General features: G+C 36.5%; 1 protein-coding gene across 2 annotated transcripts; it reads left to right on the forward strand.

The window, feature by feature from the left end:
- Positions 1-726: 726 nt before the first annotated feature.
- On the forward strand, positions 727-22167 carry gng12a (guanine nucleotide binding protein (G protein), gamma 12a). Of its 2 annotated transcripts, XM_065275998.2 has the most exons (4): positions 727-979; positions 7713-7782; positions 20893-21001; positions 21104-22167. In XM_065275998.2, the coding sequence occupies exons 3-4, from the start codon at positions 20897-20899 to the stop codon at positions 21227-21229; spliced, it is 231 nt and encodes a 76-aa protein (XP_065132070.1). In that variant the 5' UTR covers positions 727-979; positions 7713-7782; positions 20893-20896; the 3' UTR covers positions 21230-22167. The 2 variants fall into 2 exon arrangements, with proteins under 2 accessions (XP_065132070.1, XP_065132069.1); XM_065275997.2 differs by lacking the exon at positions 7713-7782 and having other exon boundaries at positions 737-979.
- Positions 22168-22472: the final 305 nt, after the last annotated feature.

Here is a 22472-nt window from a genome sequence, read left to right on the forward strand (position 1 = left end):
AATTTAATGCTTAGTATGCTGCAGTTCTCTTCCTTCAGTCCATCTATGCAACACAGGCAGCCTTTCAGTTTATCGCAGCCTCAACAATCTCTTGCAGTTTTCTTTGACCAGGTGCAGGCCAGTACTCCAATGATGTAATTTTTTAAAAATTATCATTTTTATATGTATTAGTTTTGGAAGTATTTAATACATACAGTAGTTTACTTAGTATATTAAGCCAATCATTTAATATGTAAACCAAAGATTTCTATGGGTTTTAAAAGTGGACCATTAATTTTATTGAACCATATAGTTTCAGGGAAATCATTAATACATTCTCTTTACTTGGACTGTAAAACCGTGGTACTGTAAAGAGACAATAATCACAATTACAAATTCCTGGCAACCAGATAATCTGCAGTATAGACAATAAGATGATAATATTAGCTGTCTGTCTATAACTAGGGACCCTCCTCAAACGCCCAAGGGTCCTCAAGAGAACTTAAGACAAACTTTATTCAAATAAGTGTTTCTTAGTGTTTGGGCAGAAATTGAGAGTGGGATTAGCTTCAAATATTGTTATGGGCAATAGGAGGGTCTTGAAGTCAAAAAGGTTGAGATACACCGGTCTGGAGCTAGTAAAGGTGAGTGAGAGATGTATTGTTCCCAGGGTCACAGAAAGAGGGCGCCTGAATTAAGGAGAAATGGGGGTGAAAAACAATCTGCGCGTCTTCTCTCTGTAAAAGGTCGAGTGTGTCGTCATACCTTGTGGCGAGTGTGATTGGTCAGCGTAGGTGGAAGTGCTACAAACGGTGTCATTCACAAACTAACAAGATTACTTTTCAATCGTGATAAAGAATGAAATCAACTTTAAACCTGTTTTGAGTTCCCTTTTGTCTGGCATTTTTTAATAAGGACCATTGTGAAACCAATCTGAGGACGTATGTTGCCTTCTCTACACTGATTTATCAGAAGAGCACACTGCGATACTTTGTTAAAGGTAAGAGAAAACTGTCGACGGCGAATGGGCTTTAAGCTTTACTTCAGGGTGTATTTTGTGTACATAAGACTGGATGGGGTGGGTGTACCTTTATTTTTGTGTCTTTGATGCAGATTTGTGTAGAAAAGATAAAGTTGTCGCCTCGTAACCGTTTAAGCAGGAGTTTATGTCGAGTTGTGAAGCAGATCACAAACTATTGCGGCTGAAAGGTCGTGCGAAAGATTGAGCGAGATAATCTGCTAAACTTCAAAATTTACAAACAATGCTTGGTATGCACCCTTTGCAAATTACACTTATGCAATTCACGTATTTTCATTTTATTATAGTAGCCTTATATTATAAAATGGCATAAACATGGTTTTCAGGTGACGATACACCAGCAGCTGGTAAATACATAACTTGATTTTAAGTGTGTTTATTAACTTGTATGCGTCTAAAACACATTGAATACGGGTTATGAAAGCCAGAGCCCACATTCTTTAAAATGTATTAAACTCTTATTTTTGCCCTAATCGAGGTTTCCCAAGGAGCTTCCTGGGGTTTTGTTTTGTGGGCAGTGCCTGCTGCTGTCCATCCATCACTACTCTGATGCCATACTGTTTGCAGTCTCTTATACCCTTTCTAGTAGCCTCATCTTGCCTTCACTTTGATGGAGCATTGATTTAAAAATTAGACCGATCAATTTTGAAACATCGTCCCTTTTAAGGTTCTATCTGACATTTTTGTCAAAATTGAGTTATCTGACAACTTATTTACATAATGTGATATTTTTTAAGTTGTGTACATTTTGGGACTTTCTTTTGGAAAAGAAAAAGGGTTTATCTGTAAAGTTGAACAGAATGCCAAAACGTTGAAGTTCAATATCTTAAAAGCTTAGTATTCAGACAGATTTGTATAATTTTAAGGTGGAAATGTGTTTGGATGGTATCAGAAAACCTTCCCACAAGTATATATAGTCGATGTCAAAATGATGCAAAAGTACAGTTTTTCAGTAAAGAAAAGTTGTTCCACCAAGAAGATCATTTTGTGATTCTCAGTCTGATGTCATTCCAAACCTGAATGCTGTTATTTTATCTGGAAAAAAAGAGTAAATGAAGAATCTCTATGAAGCTCTTTATTTCTTATAATTGGTAAGGATCCAAATAATCATATCCATATAATTTGTGTGTTATAACTTAGTCTTGTTATGATCAGTCTTTTGTGACAGTCAGTGTTTTGGGAAACTTTTGTAACTGTTTTATGTTACAGTTTATAATTTCCTTTTTTGGAGCTTAATATACGATCTCTGATTGAATGGAGCTGCATGATGATTCTTGTAAAAAGAATGTTGACTTATGGTGATTGGAATGGCATTATAATAATTAAAAACAGCATTTTTACTTAGCAAAAAAAAAACTATTCCTTATATATATATTTATATAATTGTTTCTTGTCATGAGATAAAGTACAGTCCCTTGGCTTTTCTGTGAGTTAGTAGGTAATTGTTAGCATAGCAGTGATTAACCACAGTGTTTATGTTCTGTGTGTCTGTGTGTGTAGGCAGAGGATGTGACTGGACAAAAAGCCCTCAGGTCTTTTATATGCAATATCGAAACAGATTAAAAGGAAATAAACAGTGTCCAGCTTATCTAGACCAGCCAGTGTTACATTTTAATGCATTTGGCATTTTTCCAAAGTGACTTACAGTGTATTCACTAGGCTATACATTTTTTTATCTATATGTGTTCTTTCCTGGGAACTGGCTAGCTCTCAAAGTGCTTAAAATACTTGTGAACCACAGAAAAAGATTTTAATTCTGTCAGAACCTGCAGGCTCTTCCCTTTAGATCAGGAAATGTTTTTCATAGAGTTACAAGCTGTGACACAGTTATTATTTGGCACAGTCCTACTTTTCAGCTTAGTTGTCTTTCTTTTGTTAGTTCAGTCTTTTTGAGGTTTTATTTATTCAATCCACTGTTACTGTTATATTATATATGAAGAGTTTGGTTAAAAATGCAACTCCATTTTAAAAAAATTAGTTACAGCCAAAATCAGTATTATATCAGGTTAGAATTAAAAAGTAAATTCTACGTTTTACGCAAAATCCGATATCCAACGTGTTATTTTGTCATCTTTACTCCCTTTTTTTCCAAAACGCGATAAAAACCAGTCCTACTTCTCTGGAAAATGCAATAAATCTGCTCAATAAATCACAGCGCACCATTCCACACATTGTAAACAATAATGGCGGCGCTTTGAATTAACACAGAATCCTAGTTTTTCTTCATCTACTTTGTACTTCGTGATCAACAAACAAACAAATTAATAATTTTGATGGCATTGATAAACCTGTGTGGTTTTCTGTGGTGGGGAAGAAACGTAAGCCATCAAAATCTAATAATTTTCGTGAGAAACACGGGTGCGAAGGAAAAATGCCGGCTGTTGCTTGTTCTCCCAACAGCATCAAGCTTCTGTCATGCTAAAACATTGACCCCAGGGGATCTTATGAAAAACTTTACATTATTTTACACAAAGTCAATGAAAATCGAGCAGGACCAAAAAATTTTACAGCTGATCGCTGTCGAAAAAGTTCAGAAACGACATCCAAAGGATAACAGCAGCAATGACAGTGTTATTAATATGACAAAGTAAGTGTTTTGATTAATGCCATTAATGTTTATACCACTAGTCAACTAAATGAATATAACATGTAAAAGATGAATGCACATTTATATATTGATTCAATAGATTTATAGCATTTTGAAAAAAAGTTGTCATGTATTTATTGCATTTTTTTTTGGAAAAATAATTAGTTTTTATAATTAATCTTTGAAAATTAAAAAGTATCACTTTCTTAGTATAGAAAACACATTTTTACCAAAATTAGTCAAAATATATTTATTGTGTTTTGGAACAAAACTCTTTATATATACTAATAATAATATCATCATTAATGCAGTAAGTTGTTAGCGATTTAGTAACTTTATGTTCCCAATTGTTGCAATAGTTTATATCCTTTCTCAATTTGATTGAGAAATAAAGTGTTGCACCCTTTTGGTTTCCTCACAAGCCAAACAAGCTGTTATATCCCATATTTGTTATTTAAAAACATGGTTTACTCATATGCTTGTGTGTCATCTGTACACATGTGAAATTCTAAAGAATTATACTTGTTGTTTAATCTTCAGGAAGGATACAAAGTGGTCCATTTGAATAAAGTTTTCTGATGTCTAGTGTGTTTTTCAGCTGGTCCCTGGACTCCCTCCATGAACCAATGTAATGGGATCATTGGATCAGTTTGTTGAAATGGGCTACGGAAATGTGCCAGGTCATTTCATTAACAATAGTGAACTGGATCATAAAATGTCTGACTTTTAAATTGTTTTGTGCACAGCGGAAAATTGCTACCTTTTCTCATTTTGTTTTGTTTTCCACACAAAGCTATCAGACTCTCTTCATGTTAATTGTAAGGAAGTAAATATTAAAAGTTTTCATTTTATGATACACAGAACAAAAGGTCAAGTGGGTTTGGAACTTCATACCACTTAATTTTTTCAATACCGGTAATCAGCATTTTTTTGTTGTTGGCTGAGCTATTTTTTAATTTACGACTCTCACTTTAGCTTACAAAGTTTATTATGTTGAAGTGTAGAAAGTGCTACTTTCTGTTGGACTAGATACATTTCTGTCGGGTCTAACTTTATGCACAGTTTGCGTTTTTTATGCATAACATGTACATACTGTCCATTAGTAAAAAAAATTAGCTTGTGCTATATTAGAAAAGCGTTTTGAAGTCATTGATCCAGAGAGAAAAAGAATAGTACTGTAATGACACATGTTTCACATCAACATTTATCAATGAACAAGACCCCGAGCTGGCTTAAAGCAAAGATCTCTTCTTGCAATGTTTTCATCATATGAACTTCTGTTTAAGGCATTGTAAACATTTCAAAGATTGTAGAATAGCGATTGTGCCAAGGACACCACTTAGTTGCACCTGATCGCTAACATCATGCAGTACCATTATCTGTATCTTCCTCATGAGTTCACTAGAATTAGAACAATTAAAATCTGCAGATAGAATCTGTATAATAACGTTTCATTTCCATATGTCATTGTTATTCATGTTGTAGTCGTAGCTGAGCATTTAATAATGAATGTGACAGTTCTGTCAACTGGAAAATACTGAAGAAAATATTAGTGATGCACCGATGTATCGGCCGCCGATATTTATCGGCCGATTTTTGATGAATTTGAAACCATCGGCATATCGGCAACGAGAAAAACAATCGGTATCGGCCTATTAATTAACTGCATAAAGAAATCCATTATATGTAAAAAAACGAGTTAATGTTGTTAATAAAATAAATGCTGAATAGCAAAAACCACCTTTGAAGGTTGTCATGTTGTCTTATTATATTTGTTTAAGCTTAATTTGTGTCTCTCTTATTATGTTGGTCAGTTGAATGTTAATTAGATCAAATCCATGTTCAGTAAAAATAATTTGATGCAGAAATAAACTAGCAAATAGACCAACTGTATAGTATTGTATACAAGTATTTAATATCGGTATCGGCATCGGTATCGGCCAGAAGTTGTCTGTTTAAATCGGTATCGGTATCGGCCCAAAAAAACCCTATCGGTGCATCCCTAGAAAATATAGTAGTCAAGAATGTTTTAACCTTTGTGTTACACTTTGACTTTCCTTGACCTACTTGGTTAATCATTTGAGCTTTAAATGCATGTTATTAGTGTTTGCACCGTGCAGTAAATGTGATGCCCGTGCATAAGATTAGACTAAGAGTAATGGATATAAGATTGATGAGAATTTGTACATTTGTAAAGGTAGAGTAAACTCTACATTATGTTCTCCAGTGTCCCAGCATAATTTGAATTTGATTGTTGATTTGATTTATTGTTGAAGCTGTCATGTACTTCCACACTCTAAAAAATGCTGGGTTGTTTTTAACCCAGGGCTGGGTCACTATTGGACAGAACACACTGCCGGGTTAAAATTACCCAACTGCTGGGTTATTTTAACCCAACTGTTGGGTTGTTTCAACATGGATGATTGACAATAACCCAGCAGTTGGGTCATTTTAACCCGGCAGTGTGTTCTGTCCAATAGTGACCCAGCCCTGGGTTAAAAACAACCCAGCATTTTTTAGAGTGCACTGTCAGAAGTGTTTGTTTATGTCTCAAATACCTTAGCATAACAGACTGAATTGTTTGTAGATACAGAAAAGGTCATAAAGTTTGTTGTATATGAATGAAAGATCTCTGGATAATATTTTTACTTCCTCTGGGTTTTTTTTGATAAGGACATTCCATGCCAGATTTTTCTAAACCTAGTTCTTATAACACTCTGGTGCCATCTAATGGTAATATAAATCTCCATATTGATATTTTTAACAATTTATTTGTTAGTGTATTTATTTAAATACCTTAATTTATTTAGTTTTATTAATTTGAGAAATTGATTTCACTTTATTTTAAGGTGTCTTTGTTACAGTGTAATTATATAATTAACTACAGAGTAATATTAATTAACAACATTACTTACTATGGGGTTAGGGTTTGGTTAGGGCTAGTTGCATTTAATTATACATAATCACTTATTACTATATGAAATACATATAACAAAGGCATTGTAAGTGTATTACAAAGAAATATGTAAGTAGTTACAATAGGATAATTGGTTTAAAATGCTCAGTAATGTTTGGGTGCTCTTACAGACAAAAGACAAAAACAGTAAATGCAAAAAAATCCCCTGATTGGAGATGTGATTCCTTTAATGCAGGGGTTCAATTTTCACTTCAAGGCCCCTCTATTGTCCTCCTTGTAAATTTTAGTTCAATATACCCCATAGATAATGTATTAATTTAACATGGTCAAATTTCCACTTTGTAGTTGTGAGCAAAAATGTGCCGTTTTGGGTGTGTCCTTTAAAATGCAAATGAGCAGATCTCCGCACTAAATGGCAGTGCCGTGGGCGGTATTATCCCCTTCTGACATCACAAGGGGAGCCAAATTTCATTGACCTGTGTTTTCACATGCTTGTAGAGAATGGTTTACCAAAACTAAGTTACTGTGTTGATCTTTTTCACATGTTCTAGGTTGATATAAGCACTGGGGACCCAATTATAGCACTTAAAGGGATAGTTAATCCAAAAATGAAAATTTTCTCATTTACTCACTCTCATGTTGTTACAAACCCGTATACATTTCTTTGTTTTGATGAACACATAGAAAGATATTTTGAGAAATGTTTGTACCACATTGTTTATGGACCCCATTCCCTTTAAAGTATACTACAGAAGTAAATGGGGTCCACTAATGGTTTGTTACAAACATTTCTCAAAATATCTTCAGAACAAATAAACTTATGCAGGTTTGTAACAACATGAGAGTGAGTAAAAGATGACAAAATTTTCCTTTTTGGCTGAACTATCCCTTTAAACATGGAAAAAGTAGATTTGAAATGACTTTTGCAGCTGTGCACTCCATGTATCTATTAAAAAATTCAGATTATCAGAATTTCAGAGATGTGTCAAGTTGATTTTGACCCCATAAACCTGGTCTTTTTGATTGTCAAACATGGTATATTTACATATGTAGGTATCCTGACGCTAACAGATTTGTGACCATATCGCTCCAGTAGATGGCGTAAGCGACTTGCAATAATGCTGTAGAGATGAAAGCCATAGATTGTTGTGTAAAAGCTGCCTGTTGACACAGTTTTCCATTGTTGATAGGTCTGTTGGGGTCAGACCTGTGGCACGACGCATTATGAACACTCATTAACACGGACAGATGGGGATAATGGTATGTCCTTTTTTCAACGTAACCGAGACCAGTTGGCCAAAGTTTACATTGGTTGATATCAGCTTGCTGTCAGGCACCAGTACTCACGCAATCCTGATAAATTTCTAAGTAACACAGATGTTCTCTTTAAGAACAATCATGTATGTGTGACTTTATCTGTTAAACATGAGCATTTTTGAAAAGAGATCAATAGGGGAGTGTTTCACCAAAATGGAAAGAGATTTGGTTATTGTGCTATGTTTGCTATTGGTGAAATGCTTTTTTGGCAATGGTAACTATATAAACTTAATGCAAATGAGTAAAAGATTTTCCACCTTTTTTGTAAAAAGCATTCCTGAGGGCTGTAACCCAAGCACAGCCTGCTTTAAAGTAATAGGTGTGTCTTTCCTGCAATAACCTTGCAATATATGACAGCCTGCCTGTACTTACATGGACATAACTTCCGTTTTTGCGTAGAGGTCCCTCTGCCAAAATGATTTCCTGCTGGGCAGGTAGGGAAAGTATCGCTTTTCCATGAGAGCAGGGATGGGTAAGATTCAAGGAAGTGGCTTTGTTTGTGTCAGCTGATGAATGGAAGACATTGATCTTGCAAGGTGTCTCATGCGGTAAACTGAGAAAGTGCTTGTTGCAGTAAACAGGTCTCAGGTGCCTGGGATTCTGTGTAGTGACAAACCTCTCAAACAAAGCCCCGTGTAAGCCGGAGGGGAAGTTCACTGTCGGATGGGACAATGCTGGGATTGTGAGAAGTTTGGGAAGCTTCCTCAAACAACTGAGGTTGGGAGAGGATGCTTGTGATGGGAGTTTTGTGGGAAAGATTCTGTGTGGGAAAAGCTCAGGGTGGCCGTTGGGCCCCACTATGTTTTGTCCTTGGTTCCTCTTTTAACAGGATGGGGCTTGCAGGTGGCACAGAGTTATACAAGTGCTCTCTGTGTCCAGACGATCATCTCACTTTCTCTTCCTTCTTTGTCAGCACAACCTTCAATTGGACTTGATGCTAGAAGCAAGTTGTTCATTGTAGATCGAAGGGCATTTGAAAACAAGTGGTCAAAGAAATTGACAAGAATATTATTAGTTCTAACTTCCAATGTGACATCGGTAGGGAACTTGATTCTATTAATGGTTCTGCTTCTCACAATGTAATGATTTTAAAGATTGATGTGTTTAGGAAAGCAAGCTGCATATTATTTGTATAGACCAAGACATGTTAAAATCCACAATGAACACATTAGCAAAGTGCCTATTAACAACATTTTAGTCTTGTCTCACCATCCATTTTTTTTAGGGCCTTCTGCCCTCTATCGCAAAGTTGCAAAAAAGTTCTCTTGAAAACTAAATGGAAATGATATAAGAAAAAGTCCTATGTGTGATTTCCCAGGGAGCATATGCTGTTTTATATTGTCTTTTCAATATTGGGTACTGCATTCCACCCCATATAGTTTCACTTTAGAATCAGTGCTTTCTCTTTTCATTCACCCTTTGAAGGTCCTTGAAGCTCCTCCTAGTCACATGCATCGACATTTGTCCTTGATTTTTTTTCTTCTTACTTGTGACTTATATAGGTCAATTTTCTTTCTCATAAAATTGCAATTACCTTGTTGCAGTAGCGTCTCTAACTTCAAATCAGATGGTTTCATGCCCAAATCATGTGAAAGGGTAAAATGACCCATCACAGATATCTGACACTTACCAAATGATCTCTTTTGGCAGGCAGATCAAGTTCTTTGAGAACTAAACAACAAGCCACTTCATTTGTATCATCTGCCTTATCCATAAAAAGTTTTCACCCATAATTCTAATGAGTGACAGCTATGATTGGGTGTTTGCCTCTATACACCAAGTCTATTTTATTTTCTGATATCACACAAAGCTCTTAAAAGAAAACACCACCGTTTTTCAGTATTTTATTATGTTCTTACCTCAACTTAGACAAATTAATACATCCCTATCGTTTTTTCAATGCATGCACTTAATCTTTGTACAGCGCCTCGTGAATGTGTTAGCATTTAGCCTTCATGTTTTCTCTATTTAAAGACTGTTACATGAGGAGTTACACAAGTAAATATGGTGGCACAAAATAAAATGTGGCTATTTTTTTAAGCGGATAAAAAATGAGAACTATATTGTATGGCGGAAGAGCACTTTTAATGGGTGACGTCATGCATTGCCAAACTGAATTGTGGATCCATTGGTGCCACGTCACATTTCTTAACTTTTCGAGCGCCAATGTGTGCGTCAGCCAATCAGATCGCCTTATGCAAATAACCTAGGCAGAGCCAGCCAATTACGTTTATGGAAGACCGGAGGAAGTGTTGTGGCCACTGAGATTGGCTGTTGGCAACGCTTCAGACAAGGCTTCCATCAAACGTTAACGCTTACGCCCCGTGTGAATGTTAGTTTGCAGCACTTCGACGTCTGGGGCAGTAATATTGACGAAAGTTTGAGCGAGAGGGGGAGTAGTCAGGAGTGATGATGTTACTGCGCGCCGAGGTCGAAGTGCTGCAAATAAGTGCTCTTCCACCTTACAATATAGTTCTAATTTTTATCCGCTTAAAAAAAATAACCACGTTTTGTTTTGTGCCACCTTACTTACTCATGTTAACAGTCTTTAAATAGGGATAACATGGAAGTTTTGGTGGCTTCTAATGGCGCTTTTCCATTGCATAGTACCCCACGGTTTAGTTTAGTTTGGGTCGGGTCAGTTTACTTTTGGGAGCTTTTCCATCGGGTGCAGTACGTAGTACCCGATACTTTTTTTCGTACCACCTCGGTTGGGGTTCCAAGCGACCCGAGCTGATACCAAACGTGACGCGAAAACACTGTAGATCACTGATTGGTCTGAGAGAATCGTCACGTCATCGCTATAATGTAAATATTAGCTTTAGCTTACTGCTAGCTTGCGCTGTCTCAAGCAAACATGTTGTTATCTGTGTTCTGCTATAAGTTTCCAAACACCCTTTTAGCGATAAAAAACATCCGCAGGTTGAGATTCCAGGACACCATAACAGTTTTTTCCAGACTTGCAGTTTGTTGCGGCACATTCGCGACGTGCACGTCCGCATTATATATGCTTATATGCAACTTGAATGAGGCTCAGCGGAGCACTGTCGACTGACGCCACGGGTCGGGTGTTTGAACAGAAACTATCATATGAGATAGAGGTAGTTATAAACGCGATGTGCAAACATCTATTTGTTGTGGCCAATTTTAATTTTGTGGCAGACTGAGAAATAAATGAACGTATGGGAATGTACAACAACGCTCTCACGTGTATGATGTCACAGCAGTAGGCAGCGTAAATATAACGACACGCCTATAATCCCTCCCACTACGAAGTGATACTAAACTCGATGGAAAAGCTAACCACGCCAAAGTGAGGTGAGCTGACCCGACCCAAACTAAACTAAACCGTGGGGTACTATGCAATGGAAAAGCGCCATAAATTCATCCCTGTTTGGATCCTAAGAAATGAATGGGGCTAGGCTAAATGCTAACACAATCATGATGCGCTGTATAAAAATTTATTGTATGCATTGAAAAAAAGATGGGTATGTATTAATACATCTAAGTTGAGGTAAGAACATAGTACAATATTGAAAAAAGGTGGTGTTTTCTTTAAATTATATGTTTTGTATGGTGTGTAATATTAGCAGTGTATTTCCATGAGCAAGTCACAGGATCACTGCCTTACCTTGCCATGCATGCTGCTTTTATTGGGCACAGATCCATAGAGCTGATAATTAGTAGTCTTTCCTAAGGCTATTTTAAACTTGCTCCACACTACATCAAATAAAAAGTTTGACCTTTGTGCCACTGGAAAAAAATTGAATATCATTGACACTGTAAGTCGGCGTTTGTGGCTTGTGTTCATGTAGATCCACTGGCAAAGCATTGCGATAGCAGCAGAAAAGGTTGTGGGTTCGATTCCCAAGAAACACATACTTCTAAATTTACCGCTTGAATGCACTGTAAGTCACGTTCAATAAAACTGCTGCCAAATGCATAAATGTAATATAAATATACTTGAGGAAGAAAACAACCACATTAGCAAATGCTTAGCATGTGCCAATTGAAAAGATTTTTGTCTTTTCTCACCATTTACAAATAAAGCACAGCGAGTCTTAATAAATGTATGAAATCCCTCCACATAGTGTTTTTCCAATGCAGGTGGCTCTATTCCTTAATATGATACAGTACTATCCTCTAGGCTTTATTCGGTGTTATGGGGCCAGTGTTGACCCCTAGCAGTGTGATTTATCATAAGGGTGTTGTCATGTGCTGATGAATTCATGGAAAGGATCTTTGATCCTCTGGTGACACAACAGTTCATGTGACATACAAAAGAATCCGGAGGCGTTCGTTTGTGGAATTCCTCTAACTGTGCTCATGGAAGGCAGCTACACAGAATTTCTGTGAAATACTAAAGCCTGCAAAGTATGAGAATTGGGAAGTTCAGATGTTCATAACATTGCTTTATAAATGTGAAACTTAAGCTTTCTAGCTCTGCGTAGGACCTACAATGTAGCCTCTAGGCTGAGCTTCAGTTTTCATTCACACATCTGCGTCGTTGTTGTGCAATGACACATGCAGATCGCTAGGAGGCTATGTCCACGGGCATGTACAGTATCAAGGCAAAAGCCTAAAGAAGGGGTTCTAGCAGACCATTCACACCGCTTGTGGCCTGCATAGCATTGATACGTTGCTACATTTTGAGAGAGGTGCACACCAGGCTACGCCTTAGGCTACTGCGTATGGTTCGCGTCTCTGCAAAGGCTACGTCGTACAATCAACGAAGAAGTGTAAAGTGGGCTTGTCACTAAATGTGTGAATTTTGTGAAAGATAGAATTAATTCACAGTCACACTACAGGCAAATTTAGAAGGTAACACGGTTACAAATAAGTTCTCATTTATTAGGATTTATAAATGCATTAGCTAACAATCGGCAAACTATTTTAGAGCATTTATTAGTCCTTATTGTTCATTCTTGTTAGTTAATTGTGCATTAACTTATGGTAACAGTCAGATCCAACATTTGTTTGTAAAGGAAAACACCACTGTTTTTCAGTATTTTACTATGTTTTTACCTCAACTTGGATTAATTAATACATACTTATCTTTTTTTAATGCGTGCACTTAATCTTTGTACAGTGCGTTGTGAAAATGTTAGCATTTAGCCTAGCCCCATTCATTCCTCAGGATCCAAACAGGGATACATTTAGAAGCCACCAAACACTTCCATGCTTTCCCTATTTAAAGACTGTTACATGAGTAGTTACACAAGTAAGTATGGTGGCACAAAATATAATGTGGCGATTTTTTTTGTAATTAATTGTATAAAAAATGAGAACTATATTGTATGGCGGAAGAGCACTTCGTTTGCAGCACTTCGACATTGGTTGCAGTAATATTGATGGAAGTTTGAGCAATAGGGGAAGTGATGATGTTAATGTGCGCCTAGGTTGAAGTGCTGCAAACTAAGTTCTCTTCTTTTTTTAAGTGTTTTTCTTTAAATATGCATTGGTAAATGGTAAAATGAACATACTAAAATAAATAATTGTTGTAGAAGTATTGTTTCACAAGTTCACCTGTGCATTTAGTCTTAATATTGATAAACAAACTTGGCTTGCTGTCCTCGAAGGGAGCTCGAACCCAAGGCTCGAAGTTCAACCCACCCGTAGTATAAATGTCCAGAGAGGGAAAGAGCAATGAGGTAGTGATGCTTGAAGAATCACCAAAAGCCTTTGAGACTGACCCGCTTATATGCTCTTTAAAATTATTGACAGGACCTGAATGTTTAGGTTCCTTCCGACATTTAAAACTTCATTTATTGTTAGTTAATGTTAAATAAAGTAGTTAACTAATGTTAATAAATGGAACTCTTTTTTTAAGTTTTTACCATTTAAGGTATGGGCACTACTTTTGGTTCCCCACCTCAGGTAAATATAAAGGTTTATGCAAATACATGCAAAGCGCCTGTCTTGCATGTCAGACTCTCTTTGTCTCACTTCATGTTATTGCTTGTTGCCGGGTTGTTTAGGTGTACTGTCTTTGCTGTTCTTTATTCCCATGTGTACTCTCATTTTCGTACGTCATGGACATTTCAGGTATTTCACACGCAAATCACCCTCATCAGTTTCTCTGGTTTCTCGTGACTTTACAGACAGCCACACAGAGATCAGGGCTTTACTCAGTCATGGTTGCTGGGAATATGAAAAAAAAAACACTATTAAAAACTCTTTTTGAGGATAGATGAGTGATTTGCATTTTTTAAAAATAAATCTCGAATACATTTGCATTGAAGGGGTCTAAGCAACATCTACATACAAAAAACCTGGATCATTTTTTTTATCTATAGCATTGGGACAAAAGGGATGAACTCAACTCACTGGGTTGTAATTTAACCTATGCTTGGTTGTTTTAACCCATTGTTGGGTCAAATATAAACTATTTTCTGGGTTCATTTCAACACATCTGCTAGGCTTGTTGATTTTTAACCCAACGCTGGGTTGAAAATAACCCAGCATTTTTTTAGAGTTCGTCAGTTTTTGAGAATATCACTTAATAGACTTAAAGGGATAGTTCACCCAAAAATGAAAATTCTGTCATCATTTACTCATTCTCATGTTGTTACAAACCTGTATAAATTTCTTTGTTCTGATGAACACAAAGGAAGATATTTTGGGGAATGGTTGTCATCAAACCGTTCATGAGCCCCATTGACTTCCATCCATAGTATTATGTTTTCCTACTATGGAAGTGAATGCAGCTCACAAATGGTTTGGTTGTAAACATTCCTCAAAAATACCTTCCTTTATGTTCATCAGAACAAATAGATTTATACAGGTTTCTAACAACATGAGAGTCAGTAAATGAAGACAACATTTTTATTTTTGGGTGAACTATCCCTTTAAATCTATGAAGTGATATCTTGTCCATACACTCTAAAAAAAATGCTGGGTTATTTTCAACAATATTAAGAGGTGAGATTTTTGATTTGGTCCAGTGTATAAACCACTTTTCCATCAACCAGAAAATCCTTACAAGCACATATCAAACCATTAAAATCCTTCACCAGAACAGAGCACCTAAGCAGCGGCATAGCAACACCCTGGCAACCACCCACAATGCACTGGTAGCATGTATTTTTAAGTCTTACTATTATTGCATTGTTTATTTTCCCTTTCTTGTAACTTTTTAAGATGTCTGTTGTACATTTTTGCTTGAGTGAAACAATTCTCATTTTCATTTCTACCGTCTCTTAGTCAGTTTTGAATTTCTGGCCATCTTTTAAAACATGCATGCTTGTTTTCAAGTCTTACATGTTCTCGTTCTTAACTTCTGTTTATTTTTCTGCAGAGGGAACCCCCTGTAATAAAACTGTACAAAGACCCTCCCTGTAAAAACACAAACCCAGACACTGCTCTGTGACATTACTGTTATCCCTGTTATTGAACCCACCAGCATATTAACTGGGAGGAGCCAAACCAAGACCTTTGGCCTTGAAAAGTGATATATAATCTGATGTACTCCTATACAGCTACCCGTGCCTGTGCTTTTTATAAAGACTGCTTTGTTTTAGACCCGTAGCCTGAACGCAGAGGACTGTTGGTGTGAGTTTGTTGTTCAGAGTTGAATAGTTGTGCATTTCTCAGCTGCTGAGATGAATGGAGGCATTTAGCAGGGGGTGGCAGGCAGAGAACACAATGGTTACGAGTTTTATTGCACCTCTGTTGCACCAGCATATCTGGCATCATGCCAGCAAACATGCACAACTTGGCCGCAGCTGCTTCCTCTTCAATTATTTCTCTACAAGCCGCAAAAATACAAGAATTTTCCTGGGTTGCTTGACTTTGGGAATTACCTCTAAACCATTTTTCCCCTCACAACAAAGCCTTTTGTTTCCAAAAGGTGAAACCCCAACACGCAGCTTCTGGTTATCGGCCGCACGCACGCTGACGTATATGAGACATTATCTCCAAGAGCTAGTGTTTGTTTAAGCTCCAGGCACTGGCCGATAATGGCCCATTATTGTAGCCTCAGCCCTGCGCTTTTCACTGTGGATTGGGTGTTTTGTGGATTGTTCATATATTCCCATCTGCTGGGAGTCTCTACACAGTGGCTATTTTTGACTCAGCCATTAATACTGTATAATGGCTGGTCAAGTGCATGACATCACCTTAACACTTCATATTGTAGTCTGTAAAAGAATATTTTCGGTCTAAATTGCTATTGTAAATTGACTGTATTAATAGAGCATTTTATTGTTAGAGGCTTTTATTCAGAATATTTCAATTACAGGGCTCAACGCTATAGATTTTTTTCTAATGTTTTTGTAGCATCCGTTTATTTCACCTTGCTTTGCAACTATTCCAGTCAAATCAAAATATACAGTGCCAAAAATAATGCATTCCAATTTCTGATACGAATCCACTGATGAAGTTTGGTTGGTTTATTAACCTAAAATATTTACTGCATAGAGCTAGATCTAAAGTGAGATATTAAATGTGTTCTGAGCTTGTCACACCTCATACAATTTTGTTATTAACCACCCAACCAAATTTAAATGATGGAAAGAAGTTAAGTTATAAGTTTTTAAAAAATGTTGTATTATCTGCTCTAAAGGGCAGGGGCTTATCTGCTGTCATCGCTAAATCGACGCACACTTGCAAAAGAGCTGCCGTCTCTTACTTTCAAATACCGCTACAACCTGAATTCAATTCAATTTTATTTATATAGCGCTTTTCACAATTGCTAATTGTTTCAAGGCAGCTTAACATTAATAGATGCAGGAGAAAACACAGAAAATTTATGAACAACATAAGCAGCAGAATACAGCGGCAAAGATTAAACTGTACTAGCGAGCGTGTGATAAGTACATTTAATAGACAAATTATGTGATAGCTTTGTTAAAGAGAAATGTCTTAAAGGATTAGTCCATTTTCTTGAAAAAAATCCAGATAATTTACTCACCACCATGTCATACAAAAGTTTGATGTCTTTCTTTGTTCAGTCGTGAAAAAATTATGTTTTTTGAGGAAAACATTCCAGGATTTTTCTTATTTTAATGGACTTCAATGGACCCCAACACTTAACACTTAACAGGTTTTTTCAACGGAGTTTCAAAGGACTCAAAACGATCCCAAACGAGGCATAAGGGTCTTATCTAGGGAAATGATTGTCATTTTTGACAAGAAAAATAAAAGTATACACTTTTAAACCACAAATTATCTTCTTCCTCCGGCTGTGTGATGAGCCAGCGCGACCTCACCTAATTGCGTAGTGACGTAGAAAGGTCACGTGTTACATATATGAAATGCACATTTGCGGACCATTTTAAACAATAAACTGACACAAAGACATTAATTAGTATCATTCCACATACAACAACGTCGGAATGGTCCTCTTTCTCCACACTTGTAAACACTGGGGCGTAGTTTCGCATACATCATCCGTGACCTCTTGACGCGATGAAGTTTTTCATGAGGTCGCGCTGGCGCATCACAGGACCGGATATATAAGAGAAGTTGTGGTTTAAAACTGCATATTTTTTATGTTTTGTTTCAAAAATGACAATTGTTTCACTAGATAAGACCCTTATGCCTCGTTTGAAATCGTTTAGAGTCCTTTGTAACTCCGTTGAAAAAAAACTGTTAACTCTTTCCCCGCCATTGACAAGTATTCCGTCTTTCCGCAATATCGCTATTATCCACTTTTTAAAACCGGAAGTATTGCCCTATGGCAAGCTGATGCATGTCCGTGTCTGTTTTAAAGATCGCTCTGAATGGGATCTTTATGAAAAGTCCGTCACAAAAATGGAATTATCTCTGCTTTTTGCTCAAAATGTGGTGTTTTTGCAGAAACCTACCCATATTCAAAAGCTGATTACAAAAGAACTACTTTTTTTTTGTTGAAAGCAGAGGGTCTGTTCTTTTATTTGGTATATTGTATGTTTATATATTTAAAGAAGAACATTTTCTGGAAGGCATTAAACTTTTGTGAAAATCATGAAAAACGCTGGCGCTGGCTGGCAACTTTTTGTAAAAACGCTGGCGGTAAAAAGAGTTAAGTGTTGGGGTCCATTGAAGTCCATTAAAATGAGAAAAATCCTGGAATGTTTTCTGTATAAACATAATTTCTTCACGACTGAACAAAGAAAGAAATCAACATTTTGGATGACATGGTGGTGAGTAAATTATCTGGATTTTTTTATTAAGAAAATTGACTAATCCTTTAAGACAAAACTAAAGTAAACATTGCATTGTGAGCGAATCTTTCAAATATTGTAAGGAGCGTCATATTTCCGGCTGAAGTCAGAGGTATTCAGCCCAATCACAACATACAGATTAACTGGCCAATCAGGAACACAGCCCTTTCCAGATTTATACGTTTTATAAAAAATCAATGCGCTTGAGGAAAAGAGTGAATTCTGGAGCTACAAAAATTAACGGCAGGTGTAAAATAATGTAACCACATGAACACATTGTATTATACCAAATACACAAAATAAAGTTTTTAGAAATGAAATAGCTGCACTTTAAACTGTACCTGTCAAAATGATTTGCAGCCATGTGTAATTAGTTTAGCAGATTGTTATTTGAAAAGAACAAACCTTGGAATGTTGTGGCTGGCCAATCAGAATCAAGCTTTTTAGAGTGCCGTGTAATAAGTTTACACAAAGCAGAGATTATTGAAAAACATCTTGTAATTCTTGTGGTAGTCATCTGCTTAATAACAACTTCTTTCATAGCCTGAAGTCAGGATATTCTGGGAAAGTGCTTCTGTAACTTGACCCTATGTAGGGTCAATGACATACTTTTGTCAATGTGTTACATAATGTCACAACCAAACTTCCTCAAGGCAGGTAAGGCAAAGCAAACCAAACCGGGCGTCTCCCTTCTGAATCAAAAAGCTTTTTAGCCCAGTTACCTAACCTAAAACACAAGATGATAATGCTGTGATGTTTCCTCTTGGCTACCCACATGCCAGTAAACCTTTTGCCATTATTTTTGGGCTGCTTTCTCGTGTATTAAATTGTTCAGGTGTGACAGTATATGTTTGCCACATTGTCCTTTGCTCGTAAAGTAATGCAAAATCCGCATTCCAACACTTAGGCAATACAGGAACGTGGAAACTGATTATAGGTAATAATTGAATGAACATTTGAATGAAGTAACTCTGCAGATCGATCCACCTTCTCCAGTCTGACTGACTTATTTAATCCTACAATTTCAAAAAGATTCAGGTCTTTCAGGATAGATTTGAAATGAGAAAGCTAAAAAATATTTGAAATGAATGCAGGGAATGACAGAAATGCACCATGTCCACTAGGCTACAGAAAGAAAACAGGACACAGACTTAAATCACTTGTGTGTCTCAAAAGCCCTAAAGTATTTTGGTCGATCAGATCACAAATGGATGATGCTAAATGCAGGTGTGAAGGGATGCAAAACACTTTCAGATCATCCACTTTTGACCACATTCAGAGGTAGTCGAAAACGCATTCGATCAGATTGAAAAGACTGTCTACTCTCTGCCTATTGATCTAATGTGTGATGTACAAGCACAATGTTTTTACATTGGTCCTGACTTCTAGTGCGAACCAACAGTGTTCAGACTATCATTGATAAAACTTAAGCTACTGCTTTCAGCCTCTTTCATTTTTGTTTCATTTTGCAAGTGTGTGAAAGTTATTCATCAATGGCTACATGTAAATGATCTGTGTGCGGCATGGTCATTAACAACACAAGCAGCGGTACTCTGACATAATAGTAGGGGTTGTTTACACCAAAACTTTTAAACGAGGCTGAAAAAGTCTGGAGGACACCGATTGCCAGCTGTTTTTTAAGCTGAGCGCCGGTTTCTCCAGCTGAGCGCTTTGGTAGCTGTGATACTTGAGCTGTGAGCCGGTTGGTTGTTGTGATACTTGTCCTGCCCCTCCTTCACTGTGATTGGACGGCCATGTGAGAACTGACATTGACGAGCGGAGCTTTTCACCCAAAGTTTGATATTTCTCAACTCTCTGTGCTCAGTCAGCACTGATTGCGGACGTTGAAAAACGCAGAGCTTCCATTGGAAACAATTGTAAACATGCACTGGCAGCGGGCATAAAAGCTTTGGTGTGCACGCCCCCTTAGTGAGCATCAACCTGTCACTTTGTGTTTAAAGGGGTCATATCATGAGATTTTTTTTAAGATGTAAAATAAATATTTGGTTTTCCCAGGGTGCGTATGTGAAGTTTTAGCTCAAAATACTCCAAAGATAGTTTTTTTTATAGCATGATAAAATTGCTACTTATTAGGTCTGAGCAAAAGTGTGCCGTTTTTGGGTGTGTCCTTAAAAATGCAAATAATGCTCCCTTACAGTGTTAAATAAAACCATTGACATAAAGATGAAAATCTAATTTTTTTATAAAAACAATAAACAATGTAGTTTTAGACATTTGGGCCATGGATAAAGCAATAAAACATATTTTGTCATATTGTAATGTATTTACTTCCAGAGAAGGTTGCATAATTGTATTTTATAAGATTTATCCATTAAATGCAAATTTCTTACTTAAAGGAGTAGTCCACTTTATAGATGGGGCCCATTGACTTTCCATAGTATTTTTTTTCCTACTATAAAAAGTCAATGGACCCCATCTCTAAAGTGGACTACTCCTTTAACCTCACAGTTTGTGTAAGAAATGTTATTAGACACTTGGGGGCAGTTTCCCGGAAAGGGCTTATCCTAGTCCAAGACTAAAATGCATGTTTGATCTGCTTTAACTTAAAAACACCATGTCCTGGCTAATTTTAACATATATCGGTGACATTGTTTTGTCTCAAGATGCACACCTGTAGTGTTTTTTGTAAGGTAATATATGTTTGTAAAATTACCTAATATAAATAAGGTCTAGTCCCGGATTACCTAAACCCTGTCTGGGCAACCGCGCCCCTTAGGAAAAAAGTGTCAATGTAACATTCAAGTAAGATTTGTCAATAGTGTGTTGTCATGATTTCCTTTAAAGTACGTCAAAGATGTTTTGTTCTCTTGTGCTTGGTTAAAAGGTCATAGCCTGATTGACACTAAATTTTGTAATTGACCATGTTTTGCACTTTTTTTCTTTCTAGTTATATGGTTTTAAAAATGTCCTCTAAAATGGCCAGCTCAAACAACCTGGTTCATGCTAGGAAGATGGTACAGCAACTGAGAGTTGAGGCCAGTATTGAGAGGATAAAGGTAAAGTTCATTTTGTTTTTCTAATATTGGTTTAATTTGTTTAAATTTCTAATGATAATGTACATGGATCATGAAACCTTTGTTACCTCCTGACACTTCCAGATATCGAAAGCCTCAGCGGACCTCATGCGGTACTGTGGAGAGCACGCCAAATATGACCCTCTTCTCATGGGCATCCCTGCCTCAGAAAACCCTTTCAAGGACAAAAAGCCTTGCAATATATTGTAATGGAACTTGCGCTACAAACGTCTTATTTAAATACTTTTACTCAACTTTGCCTTAAGTCCAATTTTAGCTCTTTAGTATAACTTTGTGCCATGTTTTAACTATATCTAGTTCTTACAGTATTTATTACTGTAAATAAACATAATTCAGTACTAATTAATTGCCATCTTGGTAATTATTAGCAATGCACAGCTATTGGAAGTTTGTTTTTACCAACATCCCTTGCATTTTGTTTGGTGGTTTGAGCCTAACTAAAGTCATTCCAACAACATAATCTCATAATTCAAGCTAATTTTAGATAGTTAGTTAGTTATAGTTCTTTTACCAAACTGTTGCTTTAGTTTTTATATAAGAGGTTGCGACTAACCAACTATATGGTTAAATGCCTCTTAACATCCAAGACGTAGATGTGGGTTATCAATTTCCTGTAGTAGCACATAGCATTTTCTTTACAGCAAAGGGATTGACATTAATGTATTTCAAAGAAATTCAAGTGCGTGCTGGGTAAATAAAGCAATATAGAAAGTGATACTATTTGTGCTCAGTGGAATGCAGTAGCACCACTGTATGTGTAAACATATTTTACACTATTCTTTAATTAAACTTTATCCGTTTGTCACGGCACATTTTCCAAAACGAAGACAACTGCTGTTTGATTCCACTAGTGCATATGAATTAAATGCATATTTTAAAACATAGGATGGTCACAAACGTACGTTTAACATTCAAACCTCAAATGAACTATCTGAGAAGAACTTATGCAGTATTTGTAATCCTGCTCTTTACAACCAAATCCCTGTGAACTTATTTTTGTGAAGTTTCTTTTTGATCGTTTTCTTTTTCTAATTCTGTTCCCTTGCGAGTCTTCATAACATGTACTATTTACATACTGTACCTTGAAAGATTTTATTAAAATTGTGAAATAGTAAAACTTCAAAAATGTTTCATGCCGGTGTGTTTTGTTTACCAAGGTATAAATGTGTGTGCTGTTTGTGATCAATATGAAATGTAATCTGTCCATCAAAGTATTGTAGCCATCAATCCATCAATCAACCAATCTAGTACAACACAATACACTAGTAAAACATAACCCTTAATATGATATACTCTTAAAGATAATTTTTTCAAGACTGCACGACAAACACGATAGCAACGGAAAGGTGATAAAGTTATGTGGGCTGCATGTTATTCTAAGGGTTAGGAGTGGTATGTGTTGACGTATGTTGTGACAATATAGCTATTACAT

Source organism: Paramisgurnus dabryanus, chromosome 6 (genome assembly GCF_030506205.2).
Source record: "Paramisgurnus dabryanus chromosome 6, PD_genome_1.1, whole genome shotgun sequence".
NCBI lineage: Eukaryota > Metazoa > Chordata > Actinopteri > Cypriniformes > Cobitidae > Paramisgurnus > Paramisgurnus dabryanus.